The sequence below is a fragment of the Halichoerus grypus genome, chromosome 12 (assembly GCF_964656455.1).
Source record: "Halichoerus grypus chromosome 12, mHalGry1.hap1.1, whole genome shotgun sequence".
Taxonomy (NCBI): Eukaryota; Metazoa; Chordata; class Mammalia; order Carnivora; family Phocidae; genus Halichoerus; species Halichoerus grypus.
In genome coordinates, this window is record NC_135723.1 from 93,019,516 (window position 1) to 93,043,451 (window position 23,936).

The 23,936-nt window shown below is 46.2% G+C and overlaps 1 protein-coding gene across 6 annotated transcripts in view; it reads right to left on the reverse strand.

Moving 5' to 3' along the window:
• The window catches only part of DENND2A (DENN domain containing 2A), a 101,179-nt gene that overhangs the window by 57,037 nt on the left and 20,206 nt on the right, over positions 1 to 23,936 (reverse strand). For 3 of the 6 annotated variants that reach the window (XM_036111320.2, XM_078059646.1, XM_036111318.2), the window contains exons 1-3: positions 16,883 to 17,025; positions 15,423 to 15,524; positions 11,169 to 12,332 (exon numbers count right to left, since the gene is read on the reverse strand). In XM_036111320.2, coding sequence (XP_035967213.2) covers positions 11,169 to 12,332; positions 15,423 to 15,524; positions 16,883 to 16,956 — 1,340 coding nt within the window. In that variant the 5' untranslated portion in view covers positions 16,957 to 17,025. Of the gene's footprint in view, positions 1 to 11,168; positions 12,333 to 15,422; positions 15,525 to 16,882; positions 17,026 to 23,936 lie in introns of those variants that run through there. The other 3 variants (XM_036111321.2, XM_078059645.1, XM_036111319.2) reach the window with 1 other exon arrangement.

Genomic DNA, 23,936 nt, shown 5'->3' on the forward strand with positions numbered 1-23,936 from the left:
CACCTACATCCGCAGGGGCTGTCCCTGCCCTGCTGGTGCTGACCTAATGCGAAGTCCAGCCCCTTCTCTCTCTCTCTCTCTCACACACACAGACAAACACACATACACACACAGCCACTCACCCTGAGTTTCTGTGATTTCTGTAGCTTCACTGAACATTTGGAAGGCCATGAGGTAGACCATATGGTGAAACACACAGAACCTCAGCCACCTCACTGGTTCAGTCCACCTCCTCTTTTTTCTTCTCTCTCCCTATCCTTCTCTAAAGTAACCCACAACTCCCCCACCACCCCCAGTTGGAGCAGAACTGCGCTGCCCACTCAGGCTCAGGAGGCTCCTCTTCTACCTCCAGCAGACTTGTCAAGAATTTGTGTTGAACACACACAGGCCTTCCTTGAATGGCGTTTAGGTGAACACGTAGTCTGCCCACACTCATCAGGGCACATCCCCCAGCTGGCTGTGACTTGGTCCTAGCCCTTCATTTCTCCTGGTCGAGGATGGTCATAACCCTCCCATGGCTCTGTGCATGCACATCTAGCCCAGTGTCCTCTGCATGCTCCACGGTAAACTCTAGCTGACTACTGAGAAATGTATCATGTCTTCACTTCTTCACCCACACTTCCAGTCTCTCTGGCCCCTGGGGATTAAACACACCTGCATACAGATCCTGGATCCTTCATTCACAAGCTTTTTAACCTCAGACGAACCACTTAACTGGGCTGAAACTCACTGTCCTGACTTGAAAAACAGCAATTATCTCAGAGCATTGTCCAAAGAATAGAAATGAGAACGTGTGTAAAGTCCTTAGCACCTGACAAACACGCAACAAATGTTAGCTATTGCTATTACTGTTGTGGTGCTAGTAATTATTTATGTAGCAAATGTTTTATGTTGAACATTTATTGTGGGAGAGGCACTGTGCTCAGGGTTCAATAACTAAGGAGTGACTGAAACAGTCAGGGTCCCTGCCTCAAAGAGCTTACATTCCAGGGAGGAAGACAGACGTTCAACCAGAGCATGCACAAATAAACAGAACAGTAAACTGTGTTAAGCTCAGTGATGGAAAAGCACAGTGAGACTAACAAGGAGGCCTCATTTTAGGTTGGGGATGCATCAGGAAGGTGGTGCTGACAAAGTCACTCATTAAAGCTGAGACCTGGAGGACAGAAGAAAGACCTCAGCTGGGGGAAGAGTGTTCCAAGAAAAGGAAAGGGCCACAGGGAACTTGGTGCATTTGTGGAGGGACACACACATTCGGCAAGGCTGCACTGCAGGGGCAGGGTGGTGAGTGCCAGGTGATGAGAGGGCAGTGCCAGGCAGGGGCCATTTGCCTGCCTTCCTCGCTTTGGTGGTTTCTAGCATTTTATTTTATTTTCTTGTTTTTTTTTTTTAAGTAGGCTCCACACCCAACGCGGGCCCCAAACTCACAACCCTGAGACCAAGACCTGAGTTGAGACCAAGAGTCGGACGCTCAACCCACTGAGCCACCAGGCGCCCCTGGGATTTCTTACATTTTAAATCTTTTCCTCTCGGCTAGCTTCTTTCCCTCTTTAAACACGCACAGGTTTCCCCTAGAAAAACTTCCACTGGAAGCAATGACCCTCGTAGTTCTGCGATTTCTCACCTTCCTTGCCAACATTTTAAACTGGCGTGGGTTGGGGGGCTGGGCGGAGGAGGGAAGAGCTTGAGGCTGTCTGACTATTCCTTTACTGGACCTCACTGGTTTTTCTTCCCTTTATCTTCTCAATCTGGCGTCTGTATGCATCCCTTTACTGAAGCGGCTCCCTGAAGCTCACTAGTGAGTTTCTGGTAAAACCTAACCACTTCCTGGGACCTTTCTTTGCAGGATACCACTTGGTTTCTGCAGCGTCAGGGAGCGGTGCTCAAAGTGCAATCTGTGGGCCAGGGCTGGTATTCCAATGCGACAGGTACAGAAATTGAGAAGAAACTTAAAAAATTTCTTTTGCTTTTTTTTTTTTAAAAAAGTAATTTCTACACCCAGTATGGGGCTCGGACTCACGACCGCAAGATCAAGAGTCACGTGCTCTACAGATTGACCCAGGCTGCTGCCCCTGTGTTGAGAAACTTTTAAAGCAATTTGACAGAATAATTTCTTAAAAGACAACTGAAGCTTGCTTGTATAATGTTGTCTTTTTTCATGTCATTTCTCTGGTCATTCTCTTTGTATTTTACAAAAGTATTGTTCAGCACAGGGTTGCAAACATGGGCACACAGGTCCCCCCTAGGGTTTGAGGGGCTGGGTGCAAGGCTGCCCACATGCTACTTCCCCTCTCACACTTCCTGTGCCTTCACTGGCAGCTCTCTTCCTTGTCCTCCCCCTCTTTCTGGGCTTTGAGCGTGTCCCAAGGTTTTTCTTCTTTAGATTCGAAACTTCATTATCTCCACATCTGAATTCATCACCCCTTATCTCCACCTCATCCTTGCTCCTTTATGAACCTGAACTCAGCACGTAGGGCAGGAATACAAAGAAAGGCCAAGCTTCCAGCTTCCAGCTTAGGTCCCCATGGTCTTAAGTCAGGCCATGAGGCTGAAACTGTCACCCACGCCCTAGGGTGCCTGACTCACGCACAGGAGCTCATGCTGCTAAGTAAGGGCTATCTCTCCATGAGCCCCTTCTTCCTCCCCTTGAGGTGTCCAGTCAGGAGAGGAAGGACTGAGCTTCAGAGCTCCAGAAGATGGGGATGTGGTGGTGGGGGGGGTGGAGGTGGGAAGCGGGTCTGAGTTGTTTTCTCTAGGATGGGATTGCGCTGTGCTGTGTGTCCCCTGGAACACTCCCTAGTCGGGGAGACCGTTAGCCCAGGCTGGTATTAGCCAGGCAGCTACTTGGGGATGGGGGTGTGGTGGTCTATGGCCCAGAGAAGAGTGAAGTTACTGGCCTGGAGTGGGCCACAGCTCCTGGGTTTCCCTGCTGAGTTAACCAGATCATGTTAGCTAGAGTCCCCAGCATGCACACTACCTAGATTTGGTAGGGAAGATGCAAACTGTTCAAAGAGACCACAGAATCATTCACTCAACATTTACTGAGTAGCGACTAAGGGCTTTACTTGGATTAGCATGTTCGAACTTTGCAACAACCTTGTGCAGAATTACTATTATTATACATGTTTTATATGTGAGGAGACAGAGAGGGAGAGAGGTTAGATAAATTGCTCAAGGTCACATGGGGAGAAAGTGATGGAGCCAGGGTCAGAACCCAGGTTGTTTGGCCAGTGAATTGTGCTCTTAACAGCACAGGCACTAAGTGGAGCATGGACACAAGTCAATGCGGGAGGAAAGCTGTAGTCACAAAAGGGTTTTAATTCCTTTATTTACATATTAACCTTGAGAAAAAGGCAATTTCAGAAGGCTAACAGTAACCACATCCAAATTGGCTTCTCTTGTTTAAATATTTCCATTGTTCCACATCCAGTCTGTATGTTTAACAAGCACCTTCTGGGGTTTGAGCTGAGCCCACAGCTGGTGATGCAAAGGCAAGAAGTCCCTGCCTTCGGGGAGCCCACAGCCTGCTGAAGGGGTGTAACCTCCTCTCTGCCTCAGTTTGCTTCTTGGGCCCTCAAATTATCATGTGATTGTGGTACTTCTTAGTTTTAGAGATGCTGGAATGATCCGATGGGTTCAACGAAGTTTGCGAACATGGGTTATAATTCAGGTCATATCCCAGTTTCAACAACCAATGCCAAATACTGTGATTTCAAGTAGTATTTTGAAGGTTACTTGTGACTTTTCCATATTTTTGTAAATGAAATACTAACTTAAGAGCTCATCCCCCATTTCCATTTGAATGACCCATGGGAATCTCAAAATGAATAAATACATAGTTGAACTCAGCCTCCCACACCCCCTCCCTGATGAGGATCAGCCCCTCCTCCAGTGCTCCTCAGCAAAGGCTATCACCATCTGTCCCCATGTTTACGCCTCAAACCTGGGAGTCCCGTCCAAACCCCTTCGCCATGAGCACCCATCTCTAACCAACGAATCGGGGAGTGCTACCCGCAAAGCATTCCCGGTACTCACCACTTCCCTCAGTCCCCACTGCGGTGAAATCACAGGCTAACCCCAGTGTCTCCTGGCTCTGCCTTACCCCCCACAGCTACCCACCGGGCCCACTGGTGCCCCACCCAGCCAGCTTTTCACAAATGCAAATCAGGTTGGGACTCTCCCCTTCTTAAAAACTTTGAAATGTTTCCCATTCCTCTTAAGCGGTAGGCCCAAATCCTTGCCTGGTCTAGGGGACTCTTCCAGAGCGGGCTGCAAAAGACCTGTGGGCCTCAGCTCACACCCTTCCTGACCCCTCTGGCCACACTCCTGCCTTCAGGGCCTCCAGCATGATAAAGCCTTTCTTGCTCCAGAACCTTCATCTGTTTCTCACCTGAACACCCATCTCCCACCTTCCTCCTTGCCTGGGAACCTCAGGCCTCAGTCTGAGGGCCGCTTCCTCCCCAGTCTGGCCCTGTTTCCATGACAGGCAAGATACCCCTACCGAACATTCTCTTAGCACCATGGGCTTCCTGCGGCCCTGATTGCGGTTATAGTTCCTAACTGCAGAGTTGTGTGCCTCTAACGATCACTAGTCCGTAAGGTCCATGAGGCCAGGGTCTCAGTCTGTTCTGTTCATTGCTATATGCTAATATCACAGAGGTGCATGATAAATATTTGTTGGTTGAATAAATGAGCGAATATATTTTTTTAATTTAATTTTTTTTATTTTTATTTTTTATTTTTTATTTTATTTTTTTTTTAAAGATTTTTTTATTTAGTTATTTGACAGAGAAAGACACAGTGAGAGAGGGAACACAAGCAGGGGGAGGGGGAGAGGGAGAAGCAGGCTTCCCGCGGAGCAGGGAGCCCGATGCAGGGCTCGATCCCAGGAGCCTGGGATCATGACCTGAGCTGAAGGCAGACGCTTAACGACTGAGCCACCCAGGCGCCCCTTAATTTTATTTTTTTTTTAAAGATTTTTTTATTTATTCATTTGAGACACAGAGATACAGAGAGAGCATGAGCAGGGGGAGAGGCAGAGGGAGAGGGAGCTGAGCCAGGAGCCCGATGTGGGGCTTGATCCCATGCCTGGGATCGTGGCCTGAGCTGAAGGCAGACGCTTAGCCATCTGAGCCACCCAGGCACCCCAATGAGTGAATATTTTAAAAGCTGGTTTTAATGGCCAAATTTACTGCTTATAATTTATCCCTCCTTTGGGGTAAAAAAAAAAAAAAATAAGGAGCTGTATTCTTGGAGCTAAGTTTTAATCAACTGTTTTGAACACATTTCCCCCAGGATTATTTTCAGCTGTGACTTAAACATGCTTGGAGAGCCTGGGACCTAGCCACTACTTAAAACATCATTCAGATGGGCTAGAAACTGTAAAAACCATGCTCTGATTCCCTCATCCACCTGGAGCTGCCACACTCTCTTCTTACCTCCATCCCCAGCGACCACACACAGCTCTTTCCCATGTCCCACCACACCCTCGGGAAGGGCATTCATGCCACTAGGTGATCAGAGTAGGGGGCTAAGTGGGAGAATGCTTATGTTAGCCCACACTCTTACTGGTGACCCACTCCATCGATTGCTACTGCTACTCACGTTGGGTTTCTGCTTATCTCTATCCTGAATCCAAAACAGAAACGTCAGAAGAAAAACCATCTCTATTCACCATCATGTCCAACATCCAACCATTTCCACTTCCAATGGGAAATAAGACCTGACAGTCACTGCTCTAATATAGAATAACAACCATCCTCTCTATTCTTCCCCCACCCCCCCACCGCCCTCTCTATTCTCATCTCTTTGTTTTCTAATGCAACCACCATTAAAATAAAACAGAATCAAGCTCCTCCAACCCTTTCAAATAACTTTTGCTCTAAGTCTCAAATTAATCAAACAATTTGCCCCTTTGAAGATTTTAAACACTCACGGTTTTTTTTTAAGATTTTATTTATTTATTTGACAGAGAGAGAGAGACAGCGAGAGAGGGAACACAAGCAGGGGGAGTGGGAGAGAGAGAAGCAGGCTTCCCGCGGAGCAGGGAGCCCTATGTGGGGCTCGATCCCAGGACACTGGGATCATGACCTGAGCTGAAGGCAGACGCTTAACGACTGAGCCACCCAGGCGCCCCTGTTGTTTTTTTTTTTTAAGATTTATTTACTAATTTAAGAGAGAGAGAGAAAGACAGAGAAAGCACTGCACTCATGAGTGTGCACGCCCAAGTGGGGGGAGGGGCAGAGGGAGAGGGAGAGAGAGAATCTCAGCATACTCCCTGCTGAGCACGGAGCCCAACACAAGGCTCGATCCCATGACCCTGAGATCATGACCTGAGCCAAAACCAAGAGTGAGACAATTAACCGACTGAGCCACCCAGGTGCCCCTAAACACTCAGTGTTTTGTTTTGTTTTGTTTTGTTTTTAGATTTTATTTATTTATTTGACAGAGAGAGAGCACAAGCAGCGGGAGTGACAGAGGGAGAGGGAGCAGCAGGCTCCCAGCTGAGCAGGGAGCCCCACGTGGGGCTCGATCCCAGGACCCTGGGATCATGACCTGAGCCAAAAGCAGACGCATAACCGACTGAGCCCCCCCGGCGCCCCTCCACACTTAGTTTTTAGACACAGCCGTTAGAGTTGCCTCATGGACGTCATGTTGACTGGGACAGACTCATAATGACAGGGACAGACCACAGTGTGGCTGGTAAGTTAACTTAGCCACTAACTGGGTAAGAGCTGAGGGATGCTGTCCAGCCAGACGACTCTGGGAATCCCAGTCAGTCCTGCAGAAGATGGAAATTATTGAATCAGTAACAGCAGGCATGTGATTTGGCAGCCATATAATGACCAAGGTTTCACATCCTCCAAAAGTTCTCCAAGTCCTACGCTAAAGCTATACAATGCCAAAATAATTAGTTGAAAAGCTGAAATTTTGGTCAACATCGTTATTTGGTTTCATAAAGATCTAAAAACTCCATCATAGGATCAAATTAAACTAAAATTAAAAATCTGCATTCCAGTATGGTGATTAACATAACATAATAAAAAAAAAATCTGCATTCCAGTTCAAACATTTGGGGCATATAGATATATGTGAATTCAGGATGCTGCTTACACTTATAAAATAGTAACTTTCCTTGTTAAATGTTGGCTTTAAGGCATTCCTGCCAGAGTTATTCAGCACATGCCACAAAACATACACAACCAAGTGAGTGCTGCTGTAGGGACCTTATCTTTGGAATTTCCTGACATTTAAGGGTTTCTCATTTCCCATTTTAGGATCGAAGGCACAAGTCCTTGTATTTAATTTCCTGGGGCTTTAGAGAAATGAAGAAAGGAGAAAGGGATGAAAGGAGGAAGGGGAGAGAACACAGAAAGGAGAAAAAAGGGAAGAGAATGAAAAGAAAGAAGACATTTTCTCAAACTGAGAATCCGAGTCCACTGGTTTGGCTCCCTCGGAAGTGGACTCATCAGCCTATGAAAATAAGCCCAATACATTCTCTGAAGTGTGCAGCCTGGCCATGTAATTCTAAACCCTCCCAACCTCAAAATCCTTAATCATTTCTTTCTTCAACCTTGGCTTGGCTCTCCTGCCTCAGAGAGGGCGGTAAGTCTGCCAAATTCTGAGTTGAGCCTCTTCTTTTTGTTAAGAGATAGGACCACGATAAAAAGTACACTTTATTTTTTTAAAGCAGAAAATGAACATCATGCCCTAATCACCCCCATTGTACTATTTTAAACAAAAGGAAAAATCCAAAGCCAAAATGCTTAAAACACAGCTGATGCAACCATATTCAAACTGGCCAAGAAAAATTTCATCTTTGAACTGAAACTAAGTAACTTTAGCTGGTTTTAAAGAGAATGCTGGAAGACTGCAAAGAGCAGATGGTAGCTACCAGAGAAAAGATAATGGGAATAACTGTTCACCAGGTTGATCTGTCTGCCCAGTGATGACACAGGGGAAAGACTCTGATTTCTCAGAAGCAACCTGCCCCTGAGAGAGGGGGCCTTCCTGGAGGAACAGCCCAGAAAGGGCACGGAAGAGCTGCTGTCAAGACACACTGGGGTCATGAGCAGAAAGGTCACTCCAGTACTTAGGCACGTGGGCTTTGGCACCAGTTTGGGAAAGGATTTAGAACTGGAGATGGATACAAGCTTTCTCAGAACATAAACAAGGAAGCCTCTGAGTTCTTCGATAGATCCTACATACCACTGATACCCAAGCCTGGTAAAGATAGTACAATAAAAGTCAAGTAAACACCAGTCCCATTTATGGAATACTGACACAAAAATCTTAAATATTAGCAAACAGAATTCTGCAGTATATTAAGAGAGGAACAAACCAGGACCAAATGGGAGTTCATTCCCAAAATGTAAGAATGGGTTAATATTAGGATATAAAGTCATTATTCATAGGTCAAAGGACAGGAACCATATGATCATATAAAGCTACTGAAAAGTAACTTGACAAAATCCAACATTCAATCCTAATTTTTAAAACTCCTAGTAAAAAAATAAGTATAGGTGCCTGGGTGGCATAGTCATTTGAGCATCCGACTCGGTTTCAGCTGATCTCAGGGTCGTGAGATGGAGCCCTCTGTCAGGCTCTGTACTGGGCTTGGAGCCTGCTTAGGATTCTCCCTCTCCCTCTGCCCCTCTCCCTCCCTGTTACCCACTTAAGCGCTCTCTCTCTCTTTCTAAAAAAGAAAAAAAATTTTTATTATTTTATTTTAGTTTTATTTTTTTTAAAAGATTTTATTTATTTATTTGACACACACAGAGAGACAGCTAGAGAGGGAATACAAGCAGGGAGAGTGGGAGAGGGAGAAGCAGGCTCCTGGCTGAGCAGGGAGCCTGATGCGGGGCTCGATCCCAGGACCCTGGGATCATGACCTGAGCTGAAGGCAGACACTTAATGACTGAGCCACCCAGGTGCCCTGAAAAAAATTTTTTTTAAATCATAAGGGGTGCCTGGGTGGCTCAGTCGGTTAAGCGTCTGTCTTCGGCTGGGGTCATGATCCCCACATCAGGCTCCTTGCTTGGTGGGGAGCCTGCTTCTCCCTCTCCCTCTGCTGCTCCCCCTGCTTGTGCTCTCTCTCTGTCAAATAAATAAAATCTTAAAAAATAAAATAAAATAAAATAAAAAAGGAAGGTGAAAAAAAAAAGTGGTAACATTGAAAGATCTCCATGATATCCTAAGTAAAAAACAGTGTATATAGCATGATTTCTTTTTTTTAAAGGACATAATTTCTACCTACCTATCTATCTACCTACCTACCTACCTACCTATCTGGAATATGCAAACTTTTCCCCTTGGAAGACAACATAAGAAATTATGTTTTTTGCAGCCGAAACAACCCTACCTGACAGATCGTGTTGAGTAGGAGAGTGACGTGATCGAATGTATTTCTAGAAAACTGCTCTGGCTGCTACGGAGGAGTACCTTGGGGTGGGAGGTGGATACGAGACAACTAAGCTGCTAGGAGAGTAGAGCAGAGGTAGTCAGATTCAAGATAATGTTTAAAACTAGAACCGAACAGCTTGCTGATAAATTAGATTAGGGTTGTATGAAAAAGAGAGGAATCACAAAACTCCTAGGTTTTGGCCTAAGTGCAACAAAGGGTAATGCCATTTAATAAGATGGCCATTATCTGGGGAGGAGATGCTTAGCAGTGGCTGGATTGGGAATTTAGGTTTGGACACGTTCAGTCCAAACTATTAGATAACCAAATGGAGACCCATGCAGGGGATGACTCTGCAAACCTTCGCTGGAAGAGGGAGCCAGGGCTGTAGGAATACATGTGGAGGTCATAAGCATGAAACTGACATTTAAAGCCATGGGACTGAATGAGCTCATTTAGGGAGTGAGGCAGATGGAAGAGAGAAGTGTCTGCTCTGACCCAGGATGGTGTGTCGGGGGTGTTATTCTGACACTCGGAGGGAGAGGGGAATGGAACTGAGAAGGAGCAGTGTGTGAAAGCAGGACCCCCGGGAAAGTAGGTGATCTAGAAGCCCAGTGAACGCAGTGTTTCCAGGGAGGGAGTGAAGTTGTTCCTCCAACGCCAAGAGATGTCACGTAAGAAAAGAACAGAGAACTGGCAACTGGATTTAGTGAGATGGGGGGGTCACAGGTGGCCTTGTGTCAAGAGCAGTTTCAGGATAAGCGGCAAAAGCCCAACTGCAGGGAGTCAAGGGGAAAACAGAAGGTGCAGAATGGGTGACCAGAGCAGAGACAACGGTTTTGAGTTTTGCTCTGTGGCTGGTTTCCAGATTAGTGGGGATCAAACCAATTAGCACATCCCAGAAATGGGCCAGAAATTAGTTCTCAAAGCAGGAAAGAAATGGTTTCCAACATGCAAATTTGACCTTCAAGCGTGCACATGCTTTATTATCTAATGTACGATTTTGACATTAGAAAATATTTAGGGTGTGCCTCTTTACATATAAATGAGGAAACAGAGGCTTTGGGAGGTCAAACAACTTGTTCGAGGTCTCACAGATAGACGGCGACAGGGCCGAGGCAGACCCGGGCTGTGTTTCTAGAGCTCATACCAAGAAAAAACATGAAGAAAGGAGCCAGGGGACATTGGAAGCACCATGCACTAGTGGGGGACGGTAGTGGCAGATGAGTGTCAATTAGCATGAATTAGTCCATTGCCAGAGTTAACTGAGTTTTCGTTGAAGTCTTGGTTAGTGGCAGAAATACGAGTACTTATCATGTCCAAAAGGTACATTTTCAAAGCCAATACCCACTTTGAGGACAGAGAACACAAAACACAGGCATCGCTTATCACGTCTCCGGGTTTCATCAATACACCGTCTCAAGCCATGAACGGTCTCGACCAACTACAGATCCATCCGTTTAGTAAAACCAGGAATTCGCTGAGAGCGGCTGTGATGCCGCATAAACCACTGGAGCAGAGTCCGCCGTCACCTACCTGTGGTCAGTGCTGTGATGCCGCATAAACCACTGGAGCAGAGTCCGCCGTCACCTACCTGTGGTCAGTGCTGTGATGCCGCATAAACCACTGGAGCAGAGTCCGCCGTCACCTACCTGTGGTCAGCGCTGTGATGCCGCATAAACCACTGGAGCAGAGTCCGCCGTCACCTACCTGTGGTCAGCGCTGTGATGCCGCATAAACCACTGGAGCAGAGTCCGCCGTCACCTACCTGTGGTCAGCGCTGGGTTTCGGCCTCCCGGTCCATAGTCTTCTGTTCACGGAGGAGGGCGGGGGGGAGGAGGGCAGGGGCGGGGGAGGTAGAGAAGGCAGAGGAGGCAGGTGCCTTTTATCCTTCTGGAAGCTGATGCCTGGGTTCCCGTCCTTGTCCCCTTCTCCATCGTGTTTGAATGTTCTCCGGGGCTTGGGCAGGGGGTTGATGAAGGGTTTTGCAAGGGAGCCCTCCGAGCTCCTGTCCACACCCTCCAGGGTCTGGTCGCAGGGCCTCCTGCACAAGCCTTTCCTTTCCTCTGCGGCCTCAGGAGCGGGCTCCCTGGCCTCCAGGTCCCAGTGGTGGGACCTGAATTCCGAGCCACGCCCGCCCCCACGGTTCTCAGGAAGGGCAGGCCCATCCTCAGCCTTGTCCGGCAGGCAGTGTGGGGAGTAACAAGTCCCAGGTAACTGGGGATCCAACCCCGCCGACCCATCCTTCAGAGCCTGCTCCAGTTTCTTGACCTGCCTCAGCACGGAGAGGCTATCGTTCGGAAAGCGCTGCTTGCCCAGCCTGGGCTCTCGGCCTCTGCCTAAGCTGGGTGCCAGCTGCCCGGCTGGTTGGCTGAGGTCTTGCCTTGGCTCTGCATCCTGTCCCCCGACTTTCACGGCCCCTTTATTCCTCTCATTTTCCTTGCTCTCTGTCTCGGGCCTGGTTCCATCCTGAACCTCCGTGACCCACGCTCTCACACCATCACTGCTTCTCCTCCCCATCACACAGGACATCAGGTAGTCCTCCTGCCCATCTGCTTTCCTGCCGGGTGCAGGAGTAGGCAACTCCTTTTTCCCTTCCCATTCGGATATCTTGTCCTTTATGCTGAGGGGCTTGTGCAGGGCCCCGCCTCGGGCAGGAGGGCAGGGGTTCTGAATGCCACTGAGCTGCCTCTTGCCCACCTTGCTGGCTTCTTTAGCACTGAGATCTGAAGCTGGGTCGCTGATGATCATATTTGAGCTGAACATGTTCTGCTGAAAACAGTCCACTCTTGACTCTAGCATCAGGTTATTGAGACTTTCCAATGAGCTTCTTCTGGGGGGTGAATCCTGATCAGTCTCTGGGAAAGGAATGGGGGACTTAAATGGCAGCCTTCGAGGGTCTTCCCCAGCCTTTGGACCTTCCACCTTGACCCTGAACAAGAAAGACAAACATTGGGTGATGGATTCTTAGTCATTGTTCTTGGCTGGTCATAGAGATTGGCTAGAACTTAGATATAAATACTATATGCTAGCTGTAAGTCACAAACATTGAAACCACCATTTTAAGGAATCACTTTGCTCTTCTTGGGAAGACAGTATTGTGGAATGAAAGGAACTACTGGATTTTGGAATGCAGTAGACTTGAGTTTAAAGCCTAATTCAACCACTGACCAGCTGTGTGACCTTGGACAAACTGTTTCACTTCTCTAAACCTAAGTGTCCTCATCTGTGAAATGGGAATAATAATAATACATATCTACCAGAGTGGCTGAAAACACTGAAAGAGGCAGACCATATTAAGCATCTAGCATGTCGTGAGTGTACAATAAATGTTATTATCATTATTGTTAGCTTGTTTCCCTGATGAAAATAGGGAACATCTCCTGAGGTAAAAGCTTACACAGTCCAGATTTCCTCTGCTTCTGTAATCAACGGATGGGCCTTTGTGATGACTATTTAAAAATTAGAACAATGCCATAAGTCATACAATGTTTGCTAATTCTGGGCTTCATAAGCTCTCCTGACTTGAGTAGGTAAAGCCAAAATTATTGGCTGCATTTGAATTGGACCTCCTCTAGAATGTGAGCCCTACTAGACTGGTTTCTCATGTGGACAGAGATTGCTTCGTTTTGTTGGATTACTTTTAATTTTGGCCTATCTGGGCTACTGCTGAATCCCCAGCACCTAGAACAATGGCAGAGTAGTAGAACATGGTACTCATTAGGCACATGTGACATCCACATTGGACAGAGCAAAAGAATATTTCCATCATTGCTGAAAGTTCTGGCCTAGAACAAACATGTGGGGAGATATGCCTCCAAATGTGATTTTAGGGGATTAGTCAATGCCATGAAGATGTTAAAAGCTCTTTTGAAAGAAAACCAGAAAAACATTTTTAAGCTAGTCTAATGAGAACGGGAGTATCTGTTTCTGAATGCAAAACATTCTTCCACCAGCAAAGGTCATAACTAAGTGGAGTGATCTTGGATGTGCCAAGATTAGCAAGGACGCACGGACCAACTTCATGGTGCATATTTTTTGAATATATAGATCTGACTATATAGGAATTCTGAAACTCCAGTTAAGGTTCACAGTGAGGAATGAATAATTAGCAATTTCATGCATGCTGTTACTATTTAGCTTTCTGCTCCAAAGACTAATAATTGTTTACACGAAGACTTCTCCCTCCACTGGGACGTTAACACGTAAATTGCGTTGCTATTTGTGGTTGCACAGCATAAATTAGAAACTTGTGAATAGGCAAACACATTTTCGTATTTTAAATACAGCTATCAAAGCAGAATTCCTTATTTAAATAAACAATTAGCATGCATAACAGAGTGCTTACAAAAGAGAAACACATTTTTTAATTGTCCTGTCACCACTGAGGACATTAGCATGAATTCAGATTTTAGTCAGAAGCAAAAGCAGAATCAGTTTGTTGATATTTTACTGAGAGTTCAAAAGGCAGAAGTTAAAGCCCTCGCTCTCACAGTGCTAGAAGCAAGGTGACAGGACAGACACATAAAAACACAATTCATTAGTTCTTGCTTAATGACAATGGATGATATAACAATAATCATACATATCATACATACTGGTTTCTAAGGATTTATTTATTTTAGAGAGAGAAAGAGAGCACAGCATGAGTGGGGGGAGGGGTAGAGGGAGAGGGAGACTGTCCAACAGACTCCCCACTGAGCCCCATGCAGGGCTCGATGCAGGGCTCGATCCCACGACATGAGATCATGACCGAAATCACAGGTCGGACACTTAACCGACTGAGCCACCCATGTACTGTTAACAATATTGACAACAGATAAATATGGCTTTCAAGTCAGAGGGACCTCGGTTTGAATCTTGGCTGTATTTTTTTCATTTTAAAGTAAGAACTCTCGGGGCACCTGGGTAGCTCAGTTGGTTGAGTATCTGACTCTTTCTTTTTGTTTGTTTGTTTGTTTTTGAGTATCTGACTCTTGATTTTGGCTCAGGTCACAATCTCAGGGTCATGAGATCGAGCCCTGTGTCGGGCTCCACACTGAGCATGGAGCCTGCTTAAGATTCTCTCTCTCCCCCTCTCCCTCTACCCCCCGCGCCAAATAAATAAATAACTCTCTCTTCCTTCCCTAGACTGGAACTTGACTGGTGCAGAGGCCAAATTCATCTTGTTTGCTGTGCCTAGTATGCAGTAAATAGTCAAAAAATACTTGTAAGATGAATGAGTGGATGAGTCAATACATGTTAACATTCCCAGAGTACAGCACACATTCTAATTCTTGATATTACTAAATGGCAAGGAGTGTTGCAATGATTATAGTTATTGTCTAAGATCCCAGACATCTGGGGTGACCTCACAATCACGGAGGCCTATGTGAAAACTGAAAGAGACGAAGGATGGCTTGCTGGAAGACTGCATGGATTTATGAAGTTCAAGAGAGAGGCAAGGATGATGAAGCCAGAGGCAGAGGGTCCTCTCCATGTGGTTGTTGCACCCAAGGATTTTTTGAGGTCCTGTTTCCAGAAGGACGCTATGGCCCCAGAAGGGGCCAGGGACTGGGGTGCAGAGCTGTGGTCACCAAGCCCACCGTAGAGTGTGAGACAGAGAGTCAGAGGAAAGGGCTTCATCTGGAGAGAAAACAGCACTGTTGAGACAGGATGGGCAAAGCTGGCTTTGCAGACAGATGCAGCTGTAAAGATGTAAGGCTCAAGGATAATTAAAAAGCCCATGCATCCTAGTAGTTAGGAAAACAAATCCTGGGCTGGAATGGGGAGAGGGCCTGAAGCTGCCATGGGCCCATCCTCTCAACAACCGGACACTAGTCAGACCTTCCACTGACCACTGTGGTCTCAGGTTCTGCAGCGCGTGGGGATAATTTCCAGGAGGCGCATCGCAAGGACTCGGAAAAGAACCCGTCCTTAGTCCAAGGAAGTGGGGATAGAGAGGAGGGAAAGGCAGTAGACAAAGGAAGGAAGTGGAGAATCTAGGCTAACGTCTACACTCTTAGGGGAGAAAAGCTCTTACTTGTCAGCCAATTTGCAGCTCAGGCTTTCAGTCTGGATGTGGCTGCCCTTGGCCGGCCTGCACACTGTCATCATGTCAGCACCAAGAGGAGCTCCAAGTCGCCTGGGGGAACAGGGATGCACACTCAGTGAGTCACGACAGCAAATCTAGGGCCCACACCCCAAACTATTTATCCCTGTTGGAGTCCACCCGGGAGTGGGGCGGGGCGGGGGGGGGGGCGGGATGTCCAACTGCAACACACCCTCCAGAATCCCTGACCCAGGAGAGGGGGCAAGGGCACAGAATCCTGAGATCCTCCTGGATACAGACCCCACACCAACCACCCTCTTCTCATTCAGACCGCATGCCAATCTCACGTGTGTCTGTGCATGCGCACGTGTGTGTAAGCAAAACATAAATACCAGCACAACCTGACACTTTTTCAGGCTCTCTAAAACCTGTGATGAGCTAATAGTCCCCAAAGAAGACATGAGTTGTTTCTTTACTTGAAACAAGAAATATACCACCTGCCAAAGCAGAAACATCTACACAGAGGTACTCCTGTGCTGGCCCTCGGGCAGGCATGGACGCACCCTGTCCTTGGCCTTGGAGCCCTGCCCGAAGAACCTCTCCCAGCGGCTGCAAACCCAGGGAAGGAAACGTGTAGCCACTAGGTCATCTGTCTGGTCTAAGGAAAAGTAGGTGGTTCTGGCAAACCCCGGAATCCCACGCGCCTCAAACCCGCCAAATATTAAGGACCACGTGGACGCCAAAGCAGCGGCCTCCGCGCAGTAGTGGTTTTACGACACGCCAGGGCCTGACATTCAAATGAAGTGAAGTAGCTGATTAAAATGCATAATTTCAATAGCAAGGCCCATCAGAACTCTGTGTCTTCAACATGAGGACAAATGGACATTGCTCAGGTGGACGTGGCTAGGAAGCTGAGACCCATCGGAGAATGGAGAACGCCAACAGGATGGGAGACGCAGGTCTTCTGTAAAGCATGAACACTGCATGGCTGGTCCCTCCTGATGGGGATGAGGTGACTCTTTGACTTGAGGTTCAAGGAGTACTGAGATACTGGAGATTCACATTTCTTTTCCACTGACCCTCAAGGGAATCCCTCTCAAGTTCCAAGATTCCCATCCCCTCTCCCAGGAGAGTTTCCCTGCCAGGTGACAGGGTGGCTGCCCAAATTCCTGGCCTAGGCATCCCCATCCTGCAAGAAATCAAAGGGCTGGACTTCAAGACATGCATATAACTCTGGGAATAAGGAGAGGGAGGCCAGAAGCAGGAAGAGGAAAAGAAAAGGAGAGTGAGCTCTGGCTAACAAATTAAAAAGAAGGGGGTTGGGCCTGGTGAGCTGAAAAGACAGGAAGGGAATAGGCTGGTCCAAGAAGGTGTGAGTTAGGGGAGGGGGGCAGAGCTTAGGACTGCCCACGGAGCTCAGCTGCCCCTTACCCAGTCACGTGGCACCCTACCTTTTGGGGTACGGCAGTGCTGAAAGCAAGCCCAGCTCTTTAAAGAAGTCAGGCCTAGGACTCTCCCCTCCCATTATGGAAGAGAGCCCTGAAGGGCCTTTCAGAACAGGAAGGAACTCATCGCCTCTCTCATAACGCTCCACAAAGCTTCTGGTCAACTATATTTCAATAAAAAAAAAAGAAAGAAAAGCTTCTGGAGCCTCTCCATTTGGCTGGACTGAAAGACACTGCCCTTCTATCCTGCATCTGGCGGAGGGCCCAGTGGATGTCAAGGACAGGGGCCACTCCCCCCGCTGCCCGCCTCATGCCTGCACTCTGCACCCACACAGCCAACCGCAGGGATGCAGCCTTGTTCTGCTTGAGCAGCAACTCTCTCCACCACCCTCTTCTTTCAAGCAGACATACCTTTTTCCCTGGCTCTAGGAGCAGGTGCCAGGCTCTGTGCAGGATGTGCCGCGGCCTCAAGGATGAGTAAAATGCGGCGTCTGCCCTCAGGGAGAATACCCAGGACTGTGCTTGGGTCACTACCAGCCCTGGCATCTGGCTTTCCCCAAAAGAAAACAATTTCCCTATACTTCCCAGAAAGCCAGAGCTTTTCCAAAAGGAACAAAAGCCATTGTGTCTCATGCACAGAGAACTGTGTATGGAGTCTGAGGTTGAAGGTCACAGAAGCACTTAAACAATATGGTACTGAAGTGAACTCGATTCCCATCGGGCACTAATAACTTCGAGGACTAAAACCACGGTCTCTAGAGAAATAGCTGATGCCATATTCTGAAAAGCAAGTTCAAGTGGGCTTCAGGCGCTGGAACTGAGGGAGCAAAGGACGCCCCCACCACTCAGCAATCAGCCTGCCAGCATTTCTGAATTCACAGAGGAACAGAAAATGCTGCCTCCACAAAGGCATTTTTCCCTTTTCACCTTTTCACCTGTGATGTTTAAAAATCATTAATTAGGTGACAAGCCCAGCCTAATTTGCTGATTGGAAGTACTCTGTCACTTATATTACCATAACTTCGCTATCACTTTGTAGATCTGGGATTATAAGACGGAGCTTTACATCTTTACAGCTGCATCTGTCTGCAAGTGTGGTCCACTGGGAATCTGTTCGAGTCCTCTGGCGGACCTCGTTGGGCAGGTAGACTCCGGGGCACCACTCCAACGTCCCAAAACCCACTGTCTGGGCACTGGCCTGAAGCTGCACTTAAATACGGTCAATCAAAGGCCTCGGGTGATTTTTACACAACCCGACATTCTTTATTTCTTCCTGGGCAATTTGGCCTTGTGATCCCAACTGGTTTCCAGGAGGTATAATGAAGGCATGACTAATAAATACACATTTTCCCACTCAACTGCTTTCTTTAAAAATAGAACTTCCCATTCACCAGATGGGCTTAATTAGTACTAATAATTTTAATTCAATTTAAAATGTCATACACAATTCTGAAACTCGATGATGGGTACGTGAAGATACGTTTTAGTGAGATGCTTCTAGTCCGTCTCAAAGACCCACGGAAAATGTAATTGCTTCAGCCTGACATTACCAGATTAAAAACCTGTGTTATTTTATAATTCCTTTATGTTTACCCACGAAGGCTTAAAGTTCCAGCCTGACCTCTGAAAACACCATTTTTCTTTTTTTAAGGGCCTTGGAGTACTAAAAGGTGAAGTCATTAATTAAAAAACAAGTTATCTCCCCATGAGAGCATCAAGATTTTTTTTTTTTTAAAGATTTTATTTTATTTATTTGACAGAGAGAGACACAGCGAGAGAGGGAACATAAGCAGGGGGAGTCGGGGAGGGAGAAGCAGGCTTCCCGCCGAGCAGGGAGCCCGATGTGGGACTGGATCCCAGGATCCCCGGATTATGACCTGAGCCGAAGGCAGACGCTTAACGACTGAGCCACCCAGGCGCCCAAGATTTTTTTTTAATTTCTTTTTTTTTTAAAGATTTTATTCATTTATTTGACAGACAGAGACAAAGCGAGAGAGGGAATACAAGCAGGGGGAGTGGGAGAGGGAGAAGCAGGCTTCCCGCCGAGCAGGAGCCCGGGACCATGACCTGAGCCGAAGGCAGATGCTTAACGACTGAGTCACCCAGGTGCACCGAGCATCAAGATTTTAAAACAGATATAAAGTGTCCCCCCCCCCCCCCAGTAGGAAGGAGGAAGTGACCATATTAGATCTTCTCCTGAACACAGTTCTTACAGGAGAGCCTGAGGGTGCCTGAAGGAGGGAGGGCGTGCAGCCACCAGGGAAAGGAAGGGGGAAGCAGCTCCTTCAGAATCCTGCCCATGCCTGCCTGCCTGCTCTGTTCCCTCCGCTGCCATTTGGGGAACCAGCCTGGTGAAGCCGGTGTAGTCTCCACTGCCCGGAGCCCAGTGAGACAGCTACCTGTGGTCTGAGGCCTGGCCTCTCAGAGTGTTCGCACTCGTAACAGAGCTTTGTTCATGTTTTATTCTGAGCATTGATTAATTGTCCATTTATCATACTACAAATTATATAGGGTGCCACTGAGCTCTCACCAACATTAATAACATTCTTCCTATTAACTCTGCTCGGTTTTTTTGTTTTTTTAACTTTTTTTTTTTTTTTAAGATTTTATTTATTTATTTGACAGAGAGAGACACAGTGAGAGAGGGAACACAAGCAGGGGGAGTGAGAGAGGGAGAAGCAGGGTTCCCGCGGAGCAGGGAGCCTGATGCGGGGCTCGATCCCAGGACCCTGGGATCATGACCTGAGCAGAAGGCAGACGCTTAACGACTGAGCCACCCAGGCGCCCAAGATTTTTTTTTAATTTCTTTTTTTTTTAAAGATTTTATTCATTTATTTGACAGACAGAGACATAGCGAGAGAGGGAATACAAGCAGGGGGAGTGGGAGAGGGAGAAGCAGGCTTCCCGCCGAGCAGGAGCCCGGGACCATGACCTGAGCCGAAGGCAGACGCTTAACGACTGAGCCACCCAGGCGCCCCTCTGCTGGGGTTTTTATGGTACAGCAGGGAGGTAATACATGATCTACAAAAATGTTGCTATCAAAGTCAACCTATAAAAAGAAGTTCAGATATTACTGTTTCAGACATTACTAGAAAAACAAGCTGGGCATGTATAAGCCATGGGGAGTGACGGGTGGAGAGACTGGTTTTCCCCAAATCTTAAAACAAAAACAGTGATTTAAATAAAAAGTGAAATCTGGAAATGTCAATCAACTAATAAACAAAATGTGATATATATATATATATATATATATATATACACACACAACGGAATATTATTTAGCCATAAAAAGAAGTGAAGTACTGTTAGATGCCACAATATGGATGCATCTTTGAAAACACAGTAAGTGAAAAAGCTGGACACAAAAAGCCACATACTGTATGATTCCATTTATAGGAAATGTCCAGAGTAGGCAAGTGCATAGAGGGAAAGGGAACTGGGATTGATTGCCAATAAGTAAGGGTTTCTTTTGGGGATGATAGAAATATTCTGGAATTAGATAGTGGTCTTTATAACTATCAATATATAGTGAATAACTACAAGTCACTAAATTGTACACTTCTAACTGGTACATTTCATGTGAGTTATATCTCAAAAATATATGCATCTTCAGTGAAAACAAAAATAAGAAATTTGGGCAGGGGAAGGAGACGGAGTGAGGAATAAAACACACACAACTATAATTTTCCAGGGCCCTCTACTGCTCTGAGGTGAGTATGCTAATTCTGGAATAGAGGTAAATACACATTATATTCACTTGATTCATAAAATGGTCATACTTGATATACTGAATGAAAAAATACAATTTACATCACAAATGACTGCACACTAATACAATTCAATTTTAAATGGTTTTTCCTTGTGTCGCAAATAAAGCTGTAAGTTGTTCAGCTTTAATGATTCTCATAACTGTTATTTTTATCAGTTTATAAACAGCAAACACAAAATTGAGAAGGAACCACAACAATTACTGCAGAACAAAAATAGCTATTTTTCTCAACTGAGCATTCTTCACAGCAAGCATAGGTGGAAGGTGTTTGTTTTCAGAAACTAAGCTGAGAAGGAAGCAACACGGCACCGTCACAACCACGCGGCTCTGGCTGCGTCGAGCTGCTCAGTGACGCTCCCTCCGAGCCTCTGGAGCCTTCATTCTTGTCTTCTTCAAGCAAAACAGTTTAAAAAAAAAAAACCAACTAAATGGATTGCTCTAGTATTTTACATAATACCTTTATTTTTTTGATTTTGGAGTATTTTCAAAGCAAACCTATTTCTTCACGTTTGGACGAAGACAGAAGACTGAAGCGGGTGAGGAACAAGAGGAGGCTAAGGCTACGCGCCACCTCAGAACCCAGGGGGCCATTGTGGCGACTCGCAGCCTGCGCTCTTGAACCCAGCACTTAAACCATGCCTGCGCAAAAACCCCACACACCAGGACCAGAGACTAGGTCCCCAGCGCACCATACCGGGCAGACAGTGGCGGTGCCAAGGTAATGATTTTTCTGCTAACAACCATCAAAGCCTTCCTATTTCTAGGAGTTCTGCTTTTGAGCCCAGAAGATTCCCCCTTCAAATAAGAGTGTTCAAGAAGGGTCTAATGAACAAACGAACACATACCATTTTCTTATAGTTACCATATCCGTCAACAGATGACTGGATAAACATGTGGTTTAGCTTTACAATGGAATATTATTCGGCCATAAAAAGGAATGAAGGACTTGTACACGCTATGACGTGGATGAACCTTGAAAACACCACGCTAAATGAAGAAAAAAAAAAAAAGCAGTGACAAAAGACCAACCATGTTATATGATTCCATTTATGTGAAATGTCCAGGACAGGCAACACAACAGAGACAGAAAGCAGATTAGTTGGGTGGGGGAAGGGGTAACTGGGTGATAGGCATTAAGGAGGGCACGTGATGTGATGAGCACTGAGTGTTATGTGCAAATGATCACTGAACTCTATCTTTGAAACTAATAATACCTTATATGTTTTTTTTAATTTTTTTATTGTTATGTTAATCCCCATACATTAAATCATTAGTTTTAGATGTAGTGTTCCATGATTCATTGTTTGTGCATAACACCCAGTGCTCCATGCAGAACGTGCCCTCCTCAATACCCATCACCAGGCTAACCCATCCTCCCACCCCCCTCCCCTCTAGAACCCTCAGTTTGTTTTTCAGAGTCCATCGTCTCTCATGGTTCTTCTCCCCCTCCGATTTCCCCCCCTTCATTCTTCTCCTCCTACCTTATATGTTAATTAAAAAGAAAAAAGCAGATTAGTTGTTGCCAGGGCTGGGTAAGGGGAGGTGGGGAGTGACTGCTAACAGGTACGGGGTTTTTTTTGCGGGGTTTGGGGGGAGAAGTGATGAAAATGTTCTAAATTAGGTAGTGGTGATGGTTGTACCAGTGAATAGGCTAAAGACCACGTGATTGTACACTTTAAAAAGGGTGAATTTTATGGTATGTGAATTGTATCTTAATAAAGCTGTCATGGAAAAAAAAAGAAAAAAAGCAGGAAGGACTGCTGAAAGGGAGGAGTCCTGGCCCCACCACAGACCCAGTGAATCAGACCGCCAGAGGGCCCCAGGAATATGCATTTCTAAGCTCCCCAGGGAATTCATGCTACAGTCTAAGAGCCCATAATCCGTATTTATTTTCCTGCCGCTTGTGTCCTGAGTCGGCAACAGAAACACTCTCCTACGCCCTCTGCTTTGGAAGGCAGTCTTTTACTCCAGTGTGTGCTCCTATTTCAGAGCACCTCTAAAACCTGATGGAGGAGGTATCAACACAGAGTGAGTTGCTCCTGTCCCTCGAGCCCAAGGGTAAATGCTTCAAGTACTGTGTCCCTATGCAGACTTCAACACCAAGGCTCGTTTTCATTCTAAAGGAGGCCTAGGACAAAAAGTATAATCTGAGTAATTTTAAGACTTTCTGTGGGTATGAAAACTCAGTTACCGGACAATCATATTTTCTTTTAACAAGTTGGTCAGTATTTTCCTGACCTACACCTGTCAGTTTGTCTGACAAATGAATCCACTGGGAATCTGTCTAGAGCAGCCTAGCAGCAGGCCAGACCACACTTTGTGATGCTCCTAAGGCCAGAGGCAGCTGAAGATTTTTATTCTTCTCACTACGTATAAACCCGGTTTTCACACCTGCAGAACATTCTTATGTACAGAGATGTATTTGGCCACCTTCGTAGAATGGAAACACATTTTCGCTTGACAATATTTGCAAACCATGCTTTTTCCGTCACTCACTTTCAATGCAGAAATACTTCCATATGTTGCCTTTACGTTGTCCATTTTGTAGAGGGTAAAAAGAGAAAAAGTACAATTAGGTGGCCATACGAGCGCTAAGCTACGGTGTGTATACGGTTCTAGCGCTGTCAGCCCTCCCGAGTGAATGCTTGGAACTACTGCTGTGACCTCTCTGGAAAAAGTTACTATGCGTTTGCCACAAATCATCAAAGTATGAGTTATGAAATTATGAGATATGCTCACACTGCCAAAATATGGCTTAAGAATCTGAATTCTGGGTGGCGCCTGGGTGGCTCAGTCGTTAAGCGTCTGCCTTCGGCTCAGGTCATGATCCCGGGTCCTGGGATCGAGCCCCGCATCGGGCTCCCTGCTCCGCGGGGAGCCTGCTTCTCCCTCTCCCACTCCCCCTGCTTGTGTTCCCTCTCTCGCTGTGTCTCTCTCTGTCAAATAAATAAATAAAATCTTTAAAAAAAAAAAAAAAAAGAATCTGAATTCTGGTAAATATATTTTAAGTAAAAAAGTACAGGGGCTCCAGGCTGGCTCAGTTGGTGGAGCATGTGACTACTGATCTGGGGATTGTGAGTTCAAGCCCCACGTTGGGTGTAGAGCCTAATTAAAAACAAACAAACAAACAAACAAACAAACAAAACCTGCATTGCAGTGGTATTATCCTCATTTAAAAAAATTAAAAGTATACTTTCTTTTTTTTGTTTATTATAGGTCACCAAACTGGGAGGACTCAGGTTCTAACTTCTTTCAACCCCAAATATTTATTTTTTTATTTTTATTTTTTAA